The sequence below is a fragment of the Chiloscyllium plagiosum genome, chromosome 5 (genome assembly GCF_004010195.1).
Source record: "Chiloscyllium plagiosum isolate BGI_BamShark_2017 chromosome 5, ASM401019v2, whole genome shotgun sequence".
In the NCBI taxonomy this organism is placed as follows: domain Eukaryota; kingdom Metazoa; phylum Chordata; class Chondrichthyes; order Orectolobiformes; family Hemiscylliidae; genus Chiloscyllium; species Chiloscyllium plagiosum.
The window spans coordinates 74,412,873-74,437,755 of NC_057714.1; the positions used below are offsets into that span (position 1 = coordinate 74,412,873).

The 24,883-nt window shown below is 42.2% G+C and overlaps 1 protein-coding gene across 2 annotated transcripts in view; it reads right to left on the minus strand.

The window, feature by feature from the left end:
- rsu1 (Ras suppressor protein 1) overlaps positions 1-24,883 on the minus strand; it is a 170,255-nt gene that overhangs the window by 143,472 nt on the left and 1,900 nt on the right. The window contains exons 1-2 of one of the 2 annotated variants that reach the window (XM_043690377.1): positions 2,556-2,654; positions 2,194-2,305 (exon numbers count right to left, since the gene is read on the minus strand). In XM_043690377.1, coding sequence (XP_043546312.1) covers positions 2,194-2,302 — 109 coding nt within the window. In that variant the 5' untranslated portion in view covers positions 2,303-2,305; positions 2,556-2,654. Of the gene's footprint in view, positions 1-2,193; positions 2,306-2,555; positions 2,655-24,883 lie in introns of those variants that run through there. The other variant, XM_043690376.1, reaches the window with a different exon arrangement.

Here is a 24,883-nt window from a genome sequence, read left to right on the forward strand (position 1 = left end):
TACTCTTCTAAGGATTCACTCGATCTATCCTGTCTGTACCTGACATATGCTTCCTTCTTTTTCTTAACCAAACCCTCAATTTCTTTAGTCATCTAGCATTCCCTATACCTACCAGCATTCCCTTTCACCCTGACAGGAATATATTTTCTCTGGATTCTTGTTATCTCCTTTATGAAGGCTTCCCATTTTCGAGCCGTCGCTTTACCTGCGAACATCTGCCTTCTATCAGCTTTTGAAAGTTCTTGCCCAATACCGTCAAAATTGGCCTTTCTCCAATTTAGAACTTCAACTTTTAGATCTGGTCTATCCTTTTCCATCACGATTTTAAAACAAATAGAAGTATGGACGCTGGCCCCAAAGTGCTCCCCCACTGACACCTCAGTCACCTGTCCTGCCTTATTTCCCAAGAATCTGCTTGACCTTATGCCAAATGGCACATGGCTCAAGTAACAATCCAGAGATTATTACGTTTGATGCTCTGCACTTTAGTTTGGACCCTGGCTTCTCAAACTGAATTCCTTGTTCTTCCCATATAATTGGTTCTTAAAGTGGACTCTGAAAATTGATCCTCTCCGGTCATATTCATGCACAGCGATGAGTAGATGTTCTAACTGTGGCACCAGGTAAGCAAGGCAACCTTTGGAACTCATTCACAGCAAGACAGAGAACAGTGTCTCTGAACAGATTGTCCCTATCAATTGCCTTTTACTTCCCCCAGTGGAATGGCATCCTGCACTAAGCTTTTGCCAGCACCATGAACTCACTCTCCTCATCCATGTAAGTAGCAATCAGGTAGAAGAGTGAAGCCATCAGACAGGCCTCAGTATGTATGCCCACAGACCCTTGAAGGCAACAAGGCAGGAGGAGAAGTTTGTGAAAGTGAGGACTGTAAATCCGGGAGATCAGAGTTAAGAGTGTGGTACTGAAAGAGCACAGCAGGTCAGGCAGCATCCAACGAGTAAGAGAATCAATGTTTTTGGCAAGAGCCCTTTGTCAAGAAGGGTTAAGAAGGCATATGGAATACTTGCCTTTGTTAGTCAAGGTGCTGACAAGAAGAACAGGGAGGTTATAATAGAACTGTATACGGTATAATATTAGTTAGGCCACTATTCTCTACAGCTCTGGTCGCCACAGTACAGGAAAGGTGATTGTACTCAAGTGGTGGGGAAGGTTAAGATTTAAGATAAGTGGCAGGTAACTTAGGGAGTATTTAAGGAAGAATTTTTTTCACCGAGAGGGTGTTGGTTATTTATATGATCATTTGAAGCACCATATAATCTGTGGCAGTGGGCCAGGAACTGGAAAATGAGGCGAAATGGATAGGTGCCTGATGACTGGCATAGACATGATGGGCTCAAAGGCCTTTTCAATGCTGTAAAACTATTTCTGTAAGGCAAGGGCTGAAGATCCTCCACCACTATACACTCCAAAACATTAATTCTAAAGTTTTACTAGTCTAAGGTAAGTAACTGCATCTGAAAACAAAATATACAGGTAACACTGCTTTACATGATGCTTCACAGCAGACACAACTCAGACTATTTCTCAGCAACACAGAGCCAGGTCCAACGTTACTCAAGACACAAACACTTACTGCATGTATAGTCATCAGGACACATTGTACAGATTCTGCAGTCACAGAAAACCATTACCCTACTATGATTGTCTAACTTTATTTATTTAGTTAAAAATGACACAACACCAGGTTATAGTCCAACAGGTTTATTTGATCACCTGATGAAGGAGCAGCACACTGAAAGCTAGTGCTTCCAAATAAACCTATTGGACTATAAACTGGTGTTGCGTTATTTTTAACTTTGTACACCCCAGTCCAACACTGGCATCTACAAATCATGAGATATTTATTTAATTAGCCAAACTAACAATTTACTCAGTCTCTTATCTTAGATAAAGAAAGAACGAACACTGGAGGTTACATTAAAGGAAGTAGCGACTCCTTGCCCCTTTGCACCAAATTCCTGGCCTAACACTAATCCCTTGTCTCACTCTGTGCTCCCAATATGACATTTAATAACTCTTCTTTAGGACTGTGGCTTGGCCATGGAGAGTCCCGACCTGAAACATCAACTTTCCTGCTCTTCTGATGTTACCTGACGTGCTGTGTCTTTCTAGCTCCACATTTTATCGACACAAAATGTTAGGCTAGTGGTGATGAAAAAGTGTGGTACTTACACAGTCCTGAAATATCCAACATATTAGAGATCCCTCTGTCACTCAAATCCAATTCTGTCTGATTCTTTTCCTTGCATTCTTCCACTATTTTCTTCAATGATTTCGACATTTTCTACAGTGAAAGAAAATATACAGTTTACAGTAGCATCCTGGTGCATTTTTAAAAAGTCGCGATCTCAATCAAAACTTTGCAAATTTCACTGTAAACAACTTGAGATGCTCGCAGAAACCAGGGCCTCGGGCGATGCATTTCCTTTAACCCTGACTCAGTTGAAAACACCCTGTTTTCTCTAACTCTTTGCTCCGCCATCTATTAGAAACCCGTCCTCAAAACCACAAAGCGCCCGCAACTTTTCTTTTACCTGAACCTTTCTAGGAGAATCCTCCAAAAAGACACCAAAACCCAGCTCACACCCAACCGGAAACACTCAGTCACAGCAGAAGAATTCCTACATTTGCGAATGCTCTGGCTTTAAAAGGACATTTCCTCCAGCAGTCCTGGAACAGTGAGGGGACCAGCCAATCACCGTGAGGCAGCGAGCATTCAGCTGTCAATCACCAGCGTTGTCCAACCATTGGAGGCCGATCCGGATAATCGAAGGAGGATTGGACCCCGATGTCTGTCAATCATCAACATTGTCCAATCATTGGAACGCGGGCTGCTCAGTCAGTGTGCAGCCGCTGCACGCTTCTTGGAAGCAGTTCAGCGATGCTACAATGTATCCCCATGTACAATGTTGCATCCAGAGTGAAAAAGTGGGAGCAGATTTTTGTATCATTTATAATACAGGTGTTTGTGGTCGGAATAAAGTTTTCAACCAGTAACTTCGTGGTTGGGGACTAAGTCCTGGCTTAATTCAGGGGATTATGAAATTAATTTGAGTTCTATAATTTTAGAAATGTCACGAACTTTTATTATTAACATTCAGTAATCTGAAACAGTTTGCGAGGAAAGGTATTTTGCTCAAAATAGTGCAAACCTAATTTACTATGCATTTTACATTAGCACGAAATTTCAAGCTTGTAACAAGGTAATTAAGTCATACTACCTGAGGAAAGAATGGGGCTCCGGAAGCTTGTGGTTTAAAATAAACCTGTTGGATTATAACTCAGTGTTGTGTGATTTTTGACTTTGTCCACCCCAGTTCAACACATTAATGTTACATTCTATACTTTCCTGCCAATTTCTGAAAACCTGGATGATAAATAAACATCTGAGGAAGAAAATAAAAACCTTTGATATATGACTGCTAAAATATTTGCGAACAATTCCGTATACAAATGGTAAGACAAATGAGGAGGTGCTTGAAATTGCAAGAGCAAAACTAAGTGGCAACATCTGAAAAGAAATGTCAATATTTCAGATGAAAAGCTGCAAAGGGCTCTTCTGCAGGATAAGGTGGTGGGTGCAGAAAGAGTCGTAAGGTCCAGCTGGATGACATGATGTGGAGGTGCTGGTGTTGGACTGGGGTCGGTAAAATCAGAAGTGAACTTCACCTGACGAAGGAGTAGCGCTTCGAAAACTTGTGATTCAAATTAACCTGTTGGACTATAACCTGGTGTCATGGGACTTCTGACTTTAGCTGGGTGACAGCAAACACCTGACAAGCTAAATTTATTTTCTGAGCTTCGTAACAAATGTTTCCCATGTCGCCAATATGCCTTCAAAGGTGCATGTTGAAAATTTTAGTGCAGGAAGGAGAGAGAAAGAAACTGACACAGCAGTGAACCTGCACAGTTACTGCCTTTACTGTTTGAATTCATGTATCCCTGGACATCAGAGTGCGTCTGGGAAAATTAACAAACTGGGAAACTCACAACTAATCTTGGATGAACCTATTTGGAAGAGGTCACAGCACAGAAACAGATAAGTGAACATTTGAACATGGCCTTACAGTAAGTCTGCAGTAGTGAATAGAGTGGTTCTTTCTTGATTACATTATTTAATTGAGATATGTCTCTTGATTAACCTGAAAATGTAAGCCATAATTATTAATTTAACCTGGATCAGTGTTTTGCAGAGGAATAAAACGGTGCTATTTTCTGGGTCTGTAGATTGTGAAGGAGCAAAAATGGCTTTTAGTAGAGTGATATGTCGGATGTTGGAGTTTAGGGAGAGTTTATGGGTTATTGAGTAATGTATCTGCAACAAATGCTGTTGATTGCGAATCCTATCAGATCAAATGGATCGATTGGAGAGACAATTAGAGGAATTTACAAGAGCAAGGGGACGTGATGGATGGCAGTTATAGGAAGGGGGGAAGTCGCAGATACAGTCACATAGATGGGTTACCTCCAGGAAAGGTAAGAGAAGTAGCCCTTCCTGATGAAGGGCTTTTGCCCGAAACGTCGATTTTGCTGAAGCTCCTCGATGCTGCCTGAATTGCTGTGCTCTTCCAGCATCATTAATCCAGAATCTGGTTTCCAGCATCTGCAGTCATTGTTTTTACCTTCTTCTGTGACTATACCCATTTCAAACAAATATGCTGTTTTGGAAAATGTTGGGGATGATGGATTTTCAGGGGAATGTAGCACAAGCAGCCAAGTTTCTGGTATTGAGACTGGCTCTAATGCAATGAGGGGTATGTCGAGTTCCAAGAGATTGATTGTGTTAGCGGACTCTCTAGTCTGAGATACAGACAGATGTTTCTGTAGCCAGCAGCAAAAAGTCAGAATGGTGTCTTGCTTCCCTGGTGCCAGGATCAAGGATGTCTCAGAGAGGGGGCAGAATGTTCTCAAGGGGGAGAGGAGCCAGCAGGACAAGATTGGAACCAACGACGTAGGAAGGGAAAAGGTTGAGATTCTGAAGGGAGATTACAGAGAGTTAGGCAAGAATTTAAAAAGGAGCTCCTCGAAAGTAGCAATATCTGGATTACTCCCGGTACTACGCGTTAGTGAGGGCAGGAATAGGAGGATGGAGCAGATGAATAGAACTGGTGTGTGGGAGAAGGATTTACATTTTTGGATCATTAGAAGCTCTTCAGGCATAGAAGTGACCTAAACAAGAAGGACGGTTTGCACCTAAGTTGGAAGGAAACCAATATACTGGCAGGGAGATTTGCGAGAGCTGCTTGGGAGGATTTAAACTGGTAAGGTTGAGGGGGAAGGTGGGAACGCAGGGAGATAGTGAGAAAAGAGATCAATCTGAGACTGGTACAGCTTAGAAAAGAAGCAAGTCAAACAGTCAGGGCAGGCAGGGACGAAGCAAAGAACAAGGTAGGACTGATAAATTAAACTGCATTTATTTCAATGCAAGAGGCCTAACAGGGAAGACACATAAACTCAGGGCATGGTTAGGAACATGGGACTGGGATATCATAGCAATTACAGAAATGTGGCTCAGGGATGAACAGAACTGACAGCTTAATGTTCCAGGGTACAAATGCTACAGTAAGAACAGAAAGGGAGACAAGAGAGGAGGGGGAGTGGTGTTTTTGATAAGGGATAGCATTACAGCTGTACTGAGGGAGGATATTCCTGGAAATACATCCAAGGAAGTTATTTGGGTAGAACTGAGAAATAAGAAAGGGATGATCACCTTACTGGGATTGTATTATATACCCCTAATAGTCAGAGGGAAATTGAAAAACAAATTTGTAAGGAGATCTCAGTTATCTGTAAGAATAATAGGGTGGTTATAATAGGAGATTTTAACTTTCCAAACATAGACTGGGACTGCCATAGTGTTAAGAGTTTAGACGGAGAGGAATTTGTTAAGTGTGTACAAGAAAATTTTCTGATTCAGTATTTGGATGTACCTACTAAAGAAGGTGCAAAACTTGACCTACTCTTGGGAAATAAGACAGGGCAGGTGACTGAGGTGTCAGTGGGGGAGCACTTTGGGGCCAACAATCATAATTCTCTTAGTTTTAAAATAGTGATGGAAAAGGATAGGCCAGATCTAAAAGTCGAAGTTCTAAATTGGAGAAAGACCAATTTTGATGATATTAGGCAAAAACTTTCAAAAGCTGATTGGGGGCAGATGTTCGCAGAAGCCTTCAGAATTGAGATAACGAGAGTCCAGAGAAAGTATATTCCTGTTAGGGTGAAAGGAAAAGCTGGTAGGTCTAGGGAATGCTGGATGACTAAATAAATTGAATGTTTGGTTAAGGAAAAGAAAGAGGCATATGTCAGAAATAGACAAGTTTGAGTGAATCCTAAGGAGAGTATAAAGGCAGTAGGAGTATACTTAAGAGGGAAATCAGGAGGGCAAAAAGGGGACATGAGATGGCTTTAGCAAATAGAGTTCAGGAAAATCCAAGGTGTTTTTACAAACACATTAAGGACAAAAGGGTAACTAGGGAAAGAATAGGGCCCCTCAAAAATCAACAAGTTGGCCTTTGTATGGAGCCGCAGGAGATGGAGGAGATACTAAACGAGTATTTTGCATTGGTATTTTACGGTGGAAAAGGATATGGAAGATATAGAATGTAGGGAAATAGATGGTGACATCTTGAAAAATGTCCATATTACAGAGGATGAAGTGCTGGATATCTTGAAACACATAAAGGTGGATAAATCCCCTGATCAGGTGTACCCTAAGGCTCTGTGGGAAGCTAGGAAAGTGATTGCTGGGCCCTGTGCTGAGATATTTACATCATCAATAGTCATAGGTGAGGTGCCGGAAGACTGGAAGGTGGCTAACATGGTACCACTATTTAAGAAAAGTAGTAAGGATAATCCAGGCAACTATAGACCAGTGAGCCTGATGTCAGCGGTGTGCAAGTTGTTGGAGGGAATCCTGAGGGACAGGATGTACATGTATTTGGAAAGTCAACATGGCTTTGTGTGTGGGAAATCATATCTCATGAACATGATTGAGTTTTTTGAAGAAGTAACAAAGAGGATTGATGAGGGCAGAGCAGTAGATGTGATCTATATGGATTTCAGTAAGGCATTTGACAAGGTTCCCCGTGGGAGACTGGTTTGCAAGATTAGATATAATGGAACACAGGGAGAACTAGCCATTTGGAGACAGAAGTGGCTCAAAGGCAGAAGACAGAGGGTGGTGGTGGAGGGTTGTTTTTCAGACTGGAGGGCTGTGAGCAGTGGAGTGCCACAAGGATCAGTGCTGGGGCCACTACTTTTCATCATTTACATAAATTATTTGGATGTGAGCGTAAGAGGTACAGTTAGTAAGTTTGCAGATGACACCAAAATTGGAGGTGTAGTGAACAGCGAAGAAGGTTACCTCAGATTACAACAGGATCTTGATCAGATGGGCCAATGGGCTGAGAAATGTTAGATGGAGTTTAACTTAATTAAATGCGAGGTGCTGCATTTTGGGAAAGCAAATCTTAACAGGACTTATACACTTAATGGTAAGGTCCTAGGGAGTGTTGCTGAACAAAGAGACTTGGAGTGCAGGTGCAAAGGTCCTTGAAAGTGAAGTCGCAGGTAGATAGGATAGTAAAGAAGGCAAAAACAATGACTGCAAATGCTGGAAACCAGATTCTGGATTAGTGAAGAAGGCATTTGGTATGCTTTCTTTTATTGGTCAGAGTATTGAGTACAGGAGTTAGGAGGTCATGTTGCGGCTGTACAGGACATTGCTTAAGCCACTGTTGCATGCAATTCTGATCTCCTTCCTATTGGAAAGATGTTGTGAAACTTGAAAGGGTTCAGAAAAGACTTACAAGGATGTTGCCAGAGTTGGAGGATTGTAGCTGTAGGGAGAGGTTGAACAGGCCTGGGGCTGTTTTTCCTGGAGCGTCAGAGGCTGAGGGGTGACCTTATAGAGGTTTATAGAATTATGAGGGGCATGGATAGGATAAATAGACAAGTCTATTCCCTGGGGTGAGGGTGTCCAGAACTAGGGAGCATAGGTTTAGTGTGAGAGGGGAAAGATATAAAAGAGACCTAAGGGGCAACCTTTTCATGCAGAGGGTGGTACGTGTATGGAATGAGCTGCCAGAGGAAGTGGTAGAGGCTGGTACAATTACAATATTTAAAAGGCATCTGGATGGGTATATGAATAGCGAAGGTTTGGAGGGACATGGGCCGGGTGCTGGCAGGTGGGACTAGATTGGGTTGGGATATCTGATCAGCATGGACGAGTTCGACTGAAGGGTTTGTTTCCATTCTGTACATCTCTATGACTCTCTGACTCTAAGTACTATTTTACATCTCAACATACAATGCTACTTGATTGGAAAGTTATATTTCAGCATCCTCCTTTGAAGGCATGGTGACAACCATGGGAAATATTATCTTTGATGTTCAGAAAATAAATTTGAAGGATGAGAAATGTGATCCTTGTCTAGTTACTGTGGTTTAGATGTGTTAAAAGTGATATACGTATTCCTGCCTTATGTTTACAAAGTGAGATTACAGAAGTATGTTTGGGCAACTCGGAGCCCATTATGTCTCTGCTTTCAAAAAACATAGGATAGACCAACAAATATATGAATTAGGAGCAGATATAGGCCATTCAAATGAGGAGACCAAAACTTCATACATTATCAGAGATGTAGTTTCACAAATATTCTGTATCACTGAAACATAACAGCCCTACTTTTATGTTTGATTCTTTTCATACATTTTGTTTACCTTTTAATTACTTTCTGTGCCTGCATACTGAACTTTTGTGATTCCTGCATGAGAGCACATGGAGCTCAATCCATATCAGAACCCTGCAGATGTTTTCCATGTAGTTATATGTATTGCACTTCTCAAAGGCTGCACAAGGACCTGAAATTGTCTTCCTCAGACATTGGACCATATGTATTTTATATGTATATGCAGTTCTGCCTTTCTTGTGTCATGTGGGGGAGGGGTATATGGCTTGTGCAGAATACATCAACATGAAGTATGCAATGTAAAAAATCCATATAGTGGCATCCCATTTTCCCACTTGTCAGAAACCTCTATGTCCCACTATATTGAGGACTATGGAAAACTTTTGACTGTGCTCAAGGTTGTTATCCTTGTATGTTGTGAGGAGATGAATGTCAAGTATCCTATAGCCAGTCTTGGCCCTTTCAGCCTATTGTGAGTTCATTTATCCTGCGCTGAGACAAAAGTGGGGATTGAGTGAGGTGAAAGTGACTGACACAGCTGTCATTGCTAGTGCACGGTCAGAAGAGTTGGTGAGGTAACTGGAATAAGTGCGTGGGAAGTGCAGAGGGCAACGGGATTTAACAATTTTGGGGAAACACGGCACATGAGAGTTATTGAGGGCAGATGCTGCATGCAGTATTGAGAGGGGTGCATCATGAGACTTAACGGCAAATGGATACAGGAGCACAGAGAAAGTAAGTGTAGGTGGTGGCAGCAAGGAAATGGTAGCACTCTCCTTAGCAGCACGCAGAAGGTCAACAACTTCTACCTTCCACTTCTGGTAGTTCCTCCTGTCTGTGAACATCACACCGAAAGGATTGGCAACTTTGGATCAGGCTGGCAGGATGTGCTGTTGGCAGCACCAGGGAAAGAGGCTGACCCTCCTGGCCACCAGTCAGTTCACCAGGATCCCCAGGAACCTATCCACACACTGAGTGCCAAATTGCCTCTATTAGCCATCTCCTTATGAAATCTTCACCCACTGGAACAATGATGGGGAATTCCTGATTTGCAGTTTTTGAAATTGTGTGTGTCTGGGATTTAAATATGTTGTCAGCCTCTTGAACCCCTCAAGAACCTGACACCAGTGAGTGCAGTTTGCTGGCTCAATAGTTCAATTCCAGTCTTGGGTGACTGTCTGAGTGGAGTTTGCACATTTTCCCTGTATCTGCATGGGTTTCCTGTGGGTGCTCCAGTTTTCTCCCAGAGTCCAAAGATATGCAGGCTAGGCAGATTCGCGATAGGAAATGCAGGTTTATAGGGATAGGATAGGAGGTGGGTCTGGGTGGGATGCTCTTCAGAGGTGTGGCGTGGACTCAATGGGCCAAATGGCCTGTTTCCAAATTGTAGGGATTCTATGATTCTAGGCTACTGAGCACAAGGCAGCATAAGAGCCTGGTGAACACTTTTCAAGATGAGCAGTGTAAAACTACATGTGAAATTCACTAGGACTTACAGAAAGAAATCCTCAATGAAACTCCTCAAAATTAACCCTTAACTCCTTGGACTCCTCCATCGCCAGACCATAGCAACACGACGGCTGGAGGAAGAGTGCCTCATCTTCCGCCTAGGAACCCTCCAACCACAAGGGATGAACTCAGATTTCTCCAGCTCCCTCCTTTCCCCTCCCCCCACCTGTCTCAGTCCCAACCCTCGAATTCAGCACCACCTTCCTAACCTGCAAAGTGCTTTTCCAGCAACACATTTTCAGCCAAAATTAACCCTTAGCCAAGTTGTGGGAAAATTCAATCCACAGGCTAAACTCATTTTTTGAACTCTGTGAGTGATGCCAAGTCTTCCTTGAAATACAAAGGGTAGACAGGAAGAAATTTTTCCCTTGATGGAGGGCTCAATGACAAGGGCAGAGGTTTAAGTGCAGAAGATTTATAGGAGATGTGAGGCAAGGTTGTTTTCACCCAGAAATTGGTGAGAATCAGGAACACTAGTGACTGTAAGGGTGGTAAAGGCAGAAACACTCGTAACATTTAAGAAGTACTTAGATGTGCATTTACAAGGCTATGAGGCAGGTACTGGAAAATGGAATTGAAATAGTTAAATAGTTGTTTTGAGTGGCTTGGACATATTAGGCCAAAGGGCCTTTATATGCATGTAGATCTTTATGACTTTACCTATGAAGCAATGTATTTACTGGGTAATCACTTTGTTGAGCACCTTCGGTCTGTACGCAATCAGGTCCCGGACCTTCCCATGGCTTGCCACTTCAACCCACAATCCTGCTCCCATGCCCACATGTCTGTCCTTGGCTGGCTGCAATGTTCCAGTGAAGCTCAACGCAAACTGGAGGAACAGCATCTCATCTTCCGACTAGGCACTATACAGCCTGACGGTCTCAACATTGAATTCAACAACTTCAGATGATTATCCACATGTCTGTCCTTGGCCGGCTGCAATGTTCCAGTGAAGCTCAACGCAAACTGGAGGAACAGCATCTCATCTTCCGACTAGGCACGTTACAGCCTGACGGTCTCAACATTGAATTCAACAACTTTAGATGATTATCCCATCTCGACCCCTCTGTTTTCATTCTGCACCGTAATTTTATTTTATTTATTTAATTTATTTTTAAAAAAATTTTTTCACTGTTCTGTACCTCTTATTTCTTGATTGTTTCTCTTTCTCTCACTCCCCACTCTCTCATCATCTCCCTATAATCTCTCTATGCACTGTCATTATCACATCTTTATTGGTACCTTTGCTTGTGGAGCCAGGACTCCCCTTCTCTCAGCCCAGTATAAATACCTCCCTAATTCTCCTTTTTTTATCTTTGACAAAGGGTCAGTTAGACTCAAAACGTCAGCTCTTTTCTCTCCTTACAGATGCTGCCAGACTTGCTGAGATTTTCCAGCATTTTCTCTTTTTTTGGTTAACGTATTTACTTGCATTTAAATGAGGGTTTTAAACAAAACCGTTTAGGTAAATAGGTCAGTGCTTCAGAAAAGAAATACATGCGAGAGAGAAAAATGTGCTGCGCATAGCAGCAAAGCATCTCAGGGAGAGAAAGACACAAAGAAATGTCAATGACCGGAGGTTATGAAGAGAAGTTCCAAACCAAACCACAAACACTTCAATATTCCTGTTTAAATTCTGTTTCTTTTAAGAAGTAGACAACCTTTCTGGGCTCATATAATGGCTGAGCCTGTTCTCTTAACTGTATTTGGAAGTGATGGACTATTGGTATTATCACCGAACTGTTAATCCAGAGACCCAGGTAAGATCTGAGGAACTGGGCTCCAATCCCATCATGCAAATGGTGGAACGTGAATTCAATAAAAATTGGGAATTAAAGTTCTAATGATGACCGTTGTTGTTTGTTGGGAAAAGCCCATCTGGTTCACTAATGCCCTTCAGGGAAGGAAACTGCCTACCTGGTGTAGCCTACATGTGACTCCAGACCCATTGTGGTGTGTTTGACTCTTAACTGCCCTCTGGAAAATTATGGATGGGCAATAAATGCTGCCTAGCCAGTGATGCCCTCATCCCATGAAAGAATAAAAATTCCAAAGGCTTTTGAACACTACATTATATTTCAGTTAAAGCTGAAAGAAAAGGGCTGGAGATGAGCTATCTGTTTCCAACTCATAGAGTCTTGGATGTGTACAGACAACCCTTTGGTCCAACTTGTCCATGCTGACCAGATATCCTAAATAAATCTAATCACATTTGTTAGCATTTGGCCCATATTCCTTTAAATCCTTTCTATTCATATTCCCACCCAGATGCCTTTTAAATCATGTAATTGTACCAGCTTCCACCACTTTCTCTGGCAGGTCATTCCAAATATTCACCAACCTCTGCGTGAAGGAAAACCCCCTTAGGTCTCTTTTAAACTAAACAGCAGAGGCAGTCAGCTGTGTAAGTTCACTGCTGGGTCAGGTACCTGTGCTGGTTTACTTCTGGAAATTCTGGAAAGGGTGAAAATAGATAAGTCCCCTGGGCCTGATGGCATTTATCCTAGCATTCTCTGGGAAGCAAGGGAGGAGATTGCAGAGCCATTGGCCTTGATTTTTATATCCTCGTTGTCTACAAGAGTAGTCTACAGAAAACTGGAGGCTAGCAAATATGGTTCCCTTGTTCAAGAAGGGGAGTAGGGATAACCCTAGTAACTATAGGCCGGTGAGTCTCACTTCTGTTGTGGGCAAAGTCTTAGAGAGAATTGTAAGGGATAGGATTTATGAACATCTGGATAGGAATAATGTGATCAAGGATAGACAGCATGGTTTTGTGAATGGCAGGTCATGCCTCACAAACCTTATTGAATTCTTCGAGAAGGTGACTAAGGAGGTGGACGAGGGTAAAGCGGTAGATGTGGTATATATGGATTTTAGTAAGGCGTTTGATAAGGTTCCCCATGGTAGACGACTGCAAAAAATACGGAGGTATGGCAGTGAGGGTGAGTTGGAGGTTTGGATTAGGAATTGGCTGGATGGAAGAAGACAGAGGGTAGTAGTTGATGGCAAAGTTTCTTCATGGAGTGCCGTCACTAGCGGTGTTCCGCAAGGATCTGTTTTGGGACCATTGCTGTTTGTCATTTTTATAAATGACCTGGAAGAGGGGCTAGAAGGTTGGGTGAGCAAGTTTGCGGATGATACGAAAGTCGGAGGAGTTGTTGACAGTGAGGAAGCATGTAGCAGGTTACAGCAGGATATAGAGAAGCTGCAGAGCTGGGCAGAAAGGTGGCAAATGGAATACAATGTAGCTAAGTGTGAGGTGATTCACTTTGGGAAGAATAACAAAAAGATGGGGTACTGGGCTAATGGTCGGATACTTGGTAGTGTGGATGAGCAGAGGGATCTTGGTGTCCATGTACACAGATCTCTGAAAGTTGCCACCCAGGTAAATAGTGCGGTGAGGAAGGCATATGGCGTACTGGCTTTTATTGGTAGAGGAATTGAGTTCCGGAGTCCGGAGGTCATGATGCAGTTGTATAAGACTCTGGTACGGCAGCATCTGGAATATTGTGTGCAGTTTTGGTCGCCATACTATAGGAAGGATGTGGAGGCACTGGAACGGGTGCAGAGGAGGTTTACCGGGATGTTGCCTGGTATGGTAGGAAGATCGTATGAGGAAAGGTTGAGGCACTTGGGGTTGTTTTCATTGTAGAAAAGAAGGTTTAGGGGTGACTTGATTGAGGTGTACAAGATGATTAGGGGTTTAGATAGGGTTGACCGTGAGAGCCTTTTTCCACGTATGGAGTCAGCTATTACGAGGGGGCATAGCTTTAAATTAAGGGGTGGTAGGTATAGGACAGATGTTGGGGGTAGGTTCTTTACTCAGCGAGTTGTGAGTTCATGGAATGCCCTGCCAGTAGCAGTGGTGGACTCTCCCTCTTTATGGGCATTTAAGCGGGCATTGGATAGGCATATGGAGGATAGTGGGCTAGTGTAGGTTAGGTGGGCTTGGATCGGTGCAACATCGAGGGCCAAAGGGCCTGTACTGCGCTGTATTCTTCTATGTTCTATGTTCTATGTTCTCCATTTGTTTTACTTGTATCACTTTCCACATGGTCACTGTTTTGTCTCTCTTCCTCTTTTTTTAAAATTCCATTGTTTTGTTCTTTTTTTTTCAAAGTTCCAAGACAATGCAACTGCTTATAAAACAGTATTCACTGCTCCTAGAATCTGAGGAAATCAGCTCCAACACTGAAAATGCCTCAAAAAGTGAACAGTTCTTGCAGCCACAACTTTCTCCCATCCTCTATCTTGGATTACCCAGAATTCTTCTAGACCCAGAAAATGAAAAACTTCAAGATGACATAGGGTAAAATGAGCTCTAATGTTTTTACAGTTACCTCATCACCCCACCCAATGGTGGGAACTCCAGGCTGAGTTAACAGTCTGCCTTGGACTTCCATCTCCATTTCCAAGTTGCTAGCTATAAAGAAGCCTACACTTTGTCTGTAAGAAAGAAGCTTACTTGGCTCAGCTCACCAAAAAAAAAGTACTGTACACTTACAGCTCACATGAATTGATTTTTGTGGATATACCAAAGCTTGTAATTTGTAACCTCTCTCCTCTCCTGTCCTGTCTTTCTTATTTTCTGAGTGAATGTGCATGCTGATAGAGTAGTGAAATCATATCCCCACACTTTGAATGTCTTAGTAATATTTTGACTGAATGTTTTCATTTCATTAGAACAAATTTTGCTGAGAATTTATTTCAAAAATTAGGATCTAAAAGCAAGGGTTTGGAGAACACACTCTGGCAAACTTTAGGAAGAGTATTAAAAGGGAAAGGGCAAAAATCAAACAATACTTTGCTCTCTTAGATGTAAGAGTGGAAAAGCAATGATAATTCAAATCCACTCCTACTTCTCCTTTGTCCGTGACAGAATTGGGAGCTTATGTCCATGATTGGATCCATTAAAAGAAGGCAAAAAGTTGTCAAAGGTACGTAATATGCTGCAAAATATTAAAATTAATAATTTTGCAAGAAGTTGATTGGAAGGCAAAAAGAAAATGTCAGTGGCTCCAACCTGCTTTCATAATTTAAAGAAATGTTTCCAAATAGACTTACAGCTAGTGTCCAACCTACTTTCCTAGATTTAAAGATCCATAGGGGAAAGGACACAAGGTAACCATCCACTGTGTGATTCAGGGTATCCCAAAGGACATGTGACATAACTCTAGTGCGCTGGTGGGATTTGACCACTCAGCTTGGGAAATTTTAAGGAACTTGAAGGGATCTGTCAGATGTACCCCACTAATTGCCCATGGCTGACATTACTAAAGCGAGCATTTTTAACTCTAAATTTATTAATTACTTGAATTAGTTTTATCCAGTTGTCTTTTTAATGATTTGCAGAATGTCAATCCAGGCATGCAGTAACTTTACCTCTCTGCTACTATCTTACTAATTACAAATTGTTATCTGGTAGCATATCAATTTAGCCCTTTTTAAAAGTATCCATTTTATGAAATAATAGCTCTAATGGTACATGCAGAAAATCAAATAATTGTCGACACGACATGGATTCCGTGTTGCTGAGCGTAAATGAGTCAAACAACTGTAGAATATAAGCAACCAATGTCTTCACAGAATCTCAACAGTGTGGAAACAGGCCCTTTGACACAGCAAGCCCACACCATCTCTCTGAAGGGTATCCCACCCAGACCCATTCCTCTACACTTACCCCTGACTAATGCACCTAACCTAAACATCCCTGAATGCTATGAGCAATTTAGCATGACCAATCCACCTAACCTGCACATCTTTGGACTGTGGGAAGAAACCGGAGCACCCTGAAGAAACACAAACACGGGGAGAATGTGCAAACTCCACACAGACAGTCACCTGAGGCTGGAATCGAACCCGGGCCCCTGGCACTGTGAGGCAGCAGTGCTGAGCAGAGCCACTGTGCTGCCCAAAAGCTCAGCTGGTCTGTGGAGGGAAAACCGAGCTAACAGTTTGAGTCGAGCGTCCACAAATCACAGACAAAAAAAAGTTGTGAGGTAGGGTCACATGACGCAAAACAGCTCTGATTTATCTTCACAGACCTGCTGAGCTTTTGGGTGGCATGGTGGCTCATCAGACGTAAATCCAGATTGTAAACATTCAAACTCCATGCAAATTCATTATGCAAAGTGCTTTTAGATGTTTTAATTTGAGAAAGCACTATAAATGCAAATATTATTGCCATATTGTTTTCAGAAGATGGTGAGGCATTGTACAGAATTTGATCTTTTTGGGGATTAGACCAATGATCTGTTGTCATTCTGAAAAGATTAAATGGTTCGGGTTCTGTCATTAATCGGATTGTGGAGAGATTATGCACGATAAACTAAATACTCTGTCATATTTTAATCTTTTTTTGTATCCATCTTTTGTGCAGCTCCATCAATATTATTAATAAAATTAGATTAATTGCCATTTCCAAAGCATTAACCTTCACCGATTTACTCAGACAGGTCAATTGCAAATTTCCAATGATGAAATAACTGTACAATAACTGAATGCCAATTAGACAGTACTGGCTAATTATCTGAAAACCACATTAAATTCTCACTGAATTTAATTCTAACTCATCTCTATTTCCATTTCAATATGAGAGCTGAAATTACTCAAACATTTCAGAGAATTCCTCCCTAATTCCTGTTGTTAACCATTTGAATGTACTGGAATTTCATTGGAACCAGGTAGAGCCCAGGAGATTCTGGGGCTATTGTAGCCTTTTACTGCATCCCTCACAATGAGCAATGAGGTCACTGATGTGGAAAGATGGGAAAGACGATGATGGGAGTTCTTGCATCCCTAAATATCAAAGAATCCAAGATAATCTTTCTGTCTGGCTTTTCATCCTGAAAAACCAAAAAAGAGATCAACCTTTCGAAAGGTCAAATTTAGTCTAACTAGAATGGAATCACAGTCTGAAACGTAGAAAATGAGCTAAAGAACTTTGTGTAACAATTCTAGAGATGATTTCACCTTCAGATTGTGAACCCACTCATATCCCTTCCCTTTTTTTTTAGCTTTACTTGTTAGATTCTCTATCACCATGTTCTCTCACCCCTCTCTCACTCCAGTGGAACTGTCTGTTCTTTCCAGTCTGACAGTTAGACACACTATTTTTCTGCCATTCTCACAATCCAATCATTTAATCTGAGCTATCATCATCCTTTTCTCCCAGCACTCCACCTCCTACCACCATTGCATAAATTCTGCTCCCTCCACACTTCACATCAGCTCGACTTGAAACATTAGCCTGCTCTGTCACCATGGAGGCTGCCTGATCTGCTGTGATTTCCAACATTTTCTGTTTTCAGTGGAGGTGGCATTGACATTAATCCCAACATGGCTACCTATAGTGTAGTCCATTGCTTTTTTTCAGCTGGTTGACTGACATAACTTAATAGTCAAGATTAGAGTGGTGCTGGAAAAGCACAGCAGGTCAGACAGCATCCGAGGAGCACGAAAATCGACATTTCAGGCAAAAGCCCTTCCTCATTCCTGAAACATCGATTTTCCTGCTCCTCGGATGCTGCCTGACCTGCTGCGCTTTTCCAGCACCATTCTAATCTAGACTCTGATCTCCAGTATCTGCTGTCCTCACTTTCGCCTGACATAACTTAATAGCATAGTCATTCACTGGCCCAGTGCAAATGAGATGATCTCCAACTAATCTGAAGGTTGAGAAAGTTAGAGTGGAAGGGAGGAAGAGCTGAGTAAATGGAGGGATTTTGGGAAAGTGAACAGGAGAAGGAAGTTTGTTTATGTTTATACAAATTGCGGAAAACACACCAGTTGAAATCTGAAACTAATGAACTTAGTCAAAACTGTTGCAATTAGAAAGGATTATATCTAATTTCTTGCATGTCAGATATACTTGTTGGACAAGGAGAACCAGAAAAAGAGTTGAGATGATAAATCATGCCTGTTGTATTTGTTCAGAAAGAGCTGTTCTGGAAATTTTAGGGAGACTGGTGTTAACCTCTCAGTTCTTCTTTTGGCTATTTTTTTAACTTACTGTTACGTCCAAAGTTAGGATATTTTATGCTTTGGGTAGGAGAATTGAGCAAAATTAATTTCCAAATCTCCACCCAAACTTGATTCTCACAGGCTGGCTAATGTGATTTGGCCCATCCTACAAGTTAACTGTAAAGTCTCCAGCCAATGTGTGTCAGTCATACTGCAACCCAACCCAGGTGTTTTGACATTTGCAAGGTACTGGGGAGAAGCTAAAATGATAGCTAAATCCAAGTACCAGCTCTTAGAATGGGATGAAATTGAGGAATGCCATGGGTTTGAGCAGTAAGTACAGCTATAAAACCAGAAAACTATGGGAAAACCTAAAGCTGGTCTGGCAAAGAAATGATGGGCCAGAAGAACTCCTCCAGTGCCGCAACCATTCTATGGGTCTATAATTTGTAGAGAGAGAAACAGTGTTGTGACTCCAGGTTTCTGACCTTTCATCAGACATTGTGGTAGACCAAATGCTGATTCAATGACCACTTTGTGAGGTACATCAGTTCAATCAGCAAGAATATCACTGGCATTGGAACAATGATTTAAAGACAAGCAATGCCAAGGGAGTGATGGTTGCTAGCAACAAGAAGGTGTCTGTTTCTGTACATGTTTAGAGCAACTTCCTTATTTGTACAGCCATTTCTAGTAGATCACAGGAGATGATCAGCCAGAATTCTGATGAAGCAGCTATTGAGAGACAGGTAGCTGAGCAATGGTGTCCCCTTTTCTTCACAGTCAATGCTGGAGGACCAGCAGCAAGTGATATTGGAGGAAAAGATATGATCTGAAGGTTTACCATCCCAGGACCCTCAGCCAGCGCAAGTCTACTGATTCACTAGCTGTGAATTGGTATACTTGCGAGATTAGCCTCAGACTTCACTTTGCTTTCTCTTTGACTCAAACAGTTGGATCATGCAATCCTTCACAGTACATACGAGAGTTACATAGGAATAGGAGAATCTAGCTTTTTGTTATCCGTGGGAAGTCCTTACCCTTATGGCCTGCAGATAATGAGGACTTCATGTTTATTCAGTTATTGACCTTCACAGTAAACAAAGATGAAAAATAAGACTTATGGTCTATCAAGCCAGGTTTCTCTCTAGAAACTGACTTGTCCAGTATGACTTTCAGCTGTGATTGTAATAATATGTATATTATTTTTGGGAAGAACAACAGCAATATGAGGTGGTGCCTAATTAAAAAGACGGCCGGGGTTATTGTGTGGACGGTGCAGGTGTATTGTTTGATGATGGCAACACAGCAGGGGACATCTGTGTATTGTAGCCTGTTGTATTAGTCAGAATCGATAAAGAGAGATGCCCCAATGGGAAGAGTCCACTTCAGGATTTTATGGTCTTAGGAGAAGTCTTCCTGGATCAGGACATTCCTGCCATCCTGGTCAGTGTGTTGCTTCATTATTGTGAGCAAAAGATGTCCTTGCATTGCAGCTGGACCATCATCTCCTCCTCCAACATTGAGGCAGAGCATTCTTCCTCAGGAAACATCACCACTTCCAGCCCTCTCAGCAGATCCATGTAGTGTAACTCACAGCAGATCACCTCCAAATTTTGACTTTTCTGTAGGGCATAATGGAGAGCACCACCAACCAGATGTGGTCCCATCTTCTGCAGGCACATGACCTGTTCCACTGTGGTCCTATGTGATGGAATGCTGTCATTAAAACACACGTACAGCTCTATTGTGGAGCTGCACACTGGTGTCATCAACCATCTTTTCCCTTGTCAGCCAGGAGTTACCCATAGTGCAGGCAGTGCCTTGAACACCTTCAGCACCTGCCACTGCCTGAGGATGAATGTATCATGACAGCTCCCAGGAAATGTAGTGCACACCCAAAGGAAGTAGCTGCTTATAATGGCTATGCACCTGCTATGAAGGTGTAAGGGTATTGTACCTTTAAGAGAGTTGAAAGCTAGCAAGGACTTAGAGAGGCACACAGAGTACTGGAAAATTTACAATGTAACATTTGATCAAGCAGCTAGCGGTTGTTATGACATTAAAAAAAATCAAATTTGGCCAATCTTTAAAATGGAAAGTTAACTGTTACGTCACGGGGTAACCCCCCCAGCTAATTTAAACCTGCAACACAGAAATGATTTAATCCATGCTACAATCTGTTGAAATTCAAGAGGCAAGGAAGTATTCCCAAAAGTCATTATTTAAAGTAAAAGTTAACAACTTTTTAAAAGTTTAACAGAGAATAATTAATTAACAACTATTTACAACTCCTTTCTCTAACCTATCTTTTATCTTCCCCTCTACAACACTAGTCTGATAAAACCCCTGATTAAGATTCACCAAAATTTCAAATTTCAAACCAGCCAGCTGTCAAATTTTCTTTTTGTATCTCTCTCCATCTTTGTTTCTTCTTAGGATTTCTGTTTTTAACAGATCATTGATAGATAAAGGTACCTTTAAGAGAGCTATTCTGTGGACAGTCTGCATGTGTTAGCGGCTTGGATGTTCTCCTCCAAAAGTTCAATTTGTTTAATATTTATACGCCAAAACATCAAATCATTCCGTTGATGTTAATATTGTCAAAATACCAAATTCAAACTTGATTGAAGTTTGGTATTTTGGGGCATAATTTAAACTGACTGGCCAAATTTGAAATTTTTTTGTCTCATAGCAACTCAAGTACTGCTAACTGCTGGACCAAATGTCACATTATAAATTTTCCAGTACTCTATATGCCTCTCTAAGTCCTTGCTAGCTTTCAACTCTCTTAAAGGTACAGTACCCTTACACCTTCATAACACGCCAGTTGCATGTTGAATGAATGGAGCACTTCTTTGTGAATGAAAACCACGAGTCACACTGGTTTGGTGGCTGTATGGGTGCAGTCACTCATTCCCCACATCTGTGGGAATCCTGCCAGTTAGATAAACCACAGAGTGTCCTGTGCCTGACTTGCCATGTCTGTGGTGAATATGAAGAAATCTGGTGCCCTCTTACACAGAGTGTCCATCACCTCAGCGATGCTGTGACTGCCTGTGAAATTCCACCAGGTCTGCAGCCAACACCCTGAAACAAGTCAGAGGGTTCCAAATGTCAAGGCAGTTCTCATTGTGGTTTCTATAGACAGTGTCAATTCACCTCCTCCAGATTAAAGTCCTCTTTCAGGGTGGTGCACAGATCAGCCACTACTTGCCTCTTACCCTTGAATCAGCAGATCTTCATCCGTGTGCACAAGGAAACTGCTTTTGATGCAGTGGCTGCTGCTCATTCATGTAGCACCAGCCCACTATGGGTAGGTAGCACCCTATACAGCAACAGCCTCAATTTCCCTGGCAGCAGCATACAGTGAGCCAGAAAAAGTCCTATTTCAACAACCCCCTCACCATATCACCACTGATCCACCCTTCCACTTTCAGCACCTCCAATCTTGGATGTTTACGTCCAGCCTGATGAGTTGGTGGTAATGTTAATAGATTAGAGTGATGCTGGAAAAGCACAGCAGGTCAAGCATCATCCGAGTAGCAAGAAAATTGCCGTTTCGGGCAAAAGCCCTTCATCAGGAATGGAGGCAGGGTGCTGCAGATGGAGAGATAAATGAGAGGGGGGGTGGGGGTGGGGAGAAAGTAGCATAGAGTACAATAGGTGAATGGGGGTGGGGATGGAGGTGATAGGTCAGAGAGGAAGGTGGGAGAAGGTAGCAAAGAGTACAATGGGTGAATGAGGGTGGGGATGAAGGTGATAGGTCAGAGAGGAGGGTGGAGTGGATAGGTGGAAAGGAAGATAGGCAGGTAGGACAGGTCATTGGTACAGTGCTGAGCTGGAAGGCTGGAGCTGGGGTGAGGTGGGAGAAGGGGAAATGAGGAAACTGGTGAAATCCACACTGATGCCCTGGGGTTGAAGTGTTCTGAGGGGGAAGATGAGGTGTTCTTCCTCCAGGCGTCGGGTGGTGAGGGAGCGGCGGTGAAGGAGGCCCAGGGCCTCCATGTCCTCCGCTGAGTGGGAGGGGTAGTTGAAATGTTGGGCCACAGGGCGGTGGGGTTGATTGTTGCGGGTGTCCCGGAGATGTTCCCAAAAGCACTCTGCTAGGAAGCGTCCAGTCTCCCCAATGTAGAGGAGACGGCATTGGGAGCAACGGATACAATAAATGACATTGGTGGATGTGCAGGTAAAACTTTGATAGATGTGGAAGGCTCCTTTGGGGCCTTGGATGGAGGTGAGGGAGGAGATGTGGGCGCAGGTTTTGCAATTTCTGTGGTGGCAGGGGAAGATGCCAGGAAGGGATGGTGAGTTGTAGGGGGGGTGTGGACCTGACCAGGTAGTCACGGAGGGAACGGTCTTTGTGGAACGTGGAAATGGGCTCCTCCTTTTTCACAATGGGATTAATAGTTGCTGCTTTCATTAATAGCTTTGTACTCTGAAAATGTCTCATTCTCACTGACAAATTGCTAATGAAGCATGGGACCTGTATCTCCCTAACCAAACTGATTAACAGATCACTCAAGATCCTAATTCATCAACTTAATTGCTTTCCCATCACATCCAACTGGGTGGCACTGTGCCCTTCAAGTGTAATGCAGCAAAAAATTGGGTTGTTGACATATCATCCTCCTGTGCCAAATTGGTGGAACACTTGGCTCCAAAAATGCCTCACTTTATGGCAAAATTCTGCCTGTTGGTGCTACTTCTTTCTCCACAGATGCTGCCAAGCCCTGCCGAGTATTTTCAGGATTTCTTTCATGATTTTCAGAATTTTGGATTTTTCCATTCCCGCCCCTGCAGAATTTCACAGTCCCAAATGCTGTGTCTGATGTTTCAGAGTGACTTTGATTGCCTTTTGCTGATATAGCTTTGCATTTATTTCTGATTGTTTCTGCACTTGAAAATATTGACATTCTGTCCACTGTTAGAGTGTCTTAGCAGTTATGTCATTTACTGTGGGAGATGAATACCATTATCATAGAAGAGAAGGAGCAGAAGTTTGTGAGACACTTTTAAGAATGTGTCCCATTAGATATTTGTTCAAACCCCAAAGGTTGTGCAGAAACTTGGAGGACCTATGTGACGAGATGCATTTTAGAAAGTGTGTGCTTTATTATTGAATCAGTAGAGAAGACTTGTAATTTATTGAGACCTGAAGTAGCACGAGGGTAAGCGAGTCCCAGTGCAACGTGAAGGAAACGAGACCTTGTGCAACATGAGGGGAAGTGAGTCCTGGTGCAATGCGAGGGGAAAGAGACCTGGAGCAGTGCAACTTATCTTGCTGCAGCTGAGTGCTAGTGACGAGCGGACTGGAGGCTGGAGCAGAACAGGGCCATTGTTGGACTGGAGTCTGCCGCAAGTGGTCAGACCACATGCTGAGCTGCTGCTATTTGAAACTCTTTACCAGATTGTAATGTCAATCCTTTAACTATGCTATAACTATCTTATTTATAACATTTTTTTTTGACACTAAGTAATGCTACTAATTTTCCTTTCATTTTTTTAAATTCCTCTTTCTATCCAAGATTTGTACCTAGGTATTTGTAGTTCCGATGGTGCCATTAGAGGCAGCCATTGTAAAAACTTTTCATTGTACTCCTCTGTACTGAAATACATGCGACAATAAAGAATATTCTAACTCGAATTCTAATCCTATTGCACGAAGACCAGCAGGCACAGTCATGCAGCCATTCTCTGACTATGAAAGTCATGAATGTACTCACTTTTTTTGGGGTGATCACAATGACATCAGCCAGCTTGTGGCACAGGAATACTTTGTCAAGTGACTCGCACACTTTAGAAGAGAACTGGAGAACTGACTTTTGGAACACAGAAAGGCAGGAGTGAGTGTGTACTATCTGATTTTATTGGTTTTCCTAAATTCCCGCAATCAAATGATGACACCCACATTTCCTCAGCTCCTCAGAAAATGCACACTTTCCCCAGATTCCTGAAAGTACAGCTTAGGTGTGGTACAATATAAAGGATCTTACACATAACTGTGACATACTTTAGACAATGATATGATGTGTTCAGAATTTGTAATACTCAGTTAATGTAAGTATTAGCACAAAAAGTAGAATGTCATGGTAATTGTCAAGTGCATTCAAACTAATGATCTGAAACATCTATATTTTATGGTTGCACTGAATATGAAATCAGAAAGAAGGCACAGTAATCACACAATACAATGGTAATCTTGTCTCTATCACTTCAGCATGGTCTAACTTCCTGAGCAACATAAATGAGCATAAATTTATAGGTCATCCACTGTACTGTTTTCAAGAGATTGAGAGAATCCTATGTTTATGGTACATACATAATTTAATGCTAATAGACTATTAACGAAGCAACATTACTTTTTTTCAATGTTCATGCCCCTCTACTACAGGACCTATCACACTTGAGTCATTACTGGTGAAGGATTAATCGCAGTAAAACACAGAATACATGTGTCAGGGGGTCTGAGGCAACAACATACTGAGAATGGCTCGGGAGGTTATAGGTGGGACTGTGGTTAGAATACCCCACTGAAGAGAAGGCTGACAGTCACTGTTTGATAGGCAAGAACTTAATTGCAGGTCTTGAAAGAGAAGTTGAAAATATTGGAAGGATTTTAAAACAGTATGGAGAATGAGTGGGGGGAATCAGAGAATTAAAATCTCTAGAACAGGTGCATACAATCAGGGTGCTATAGA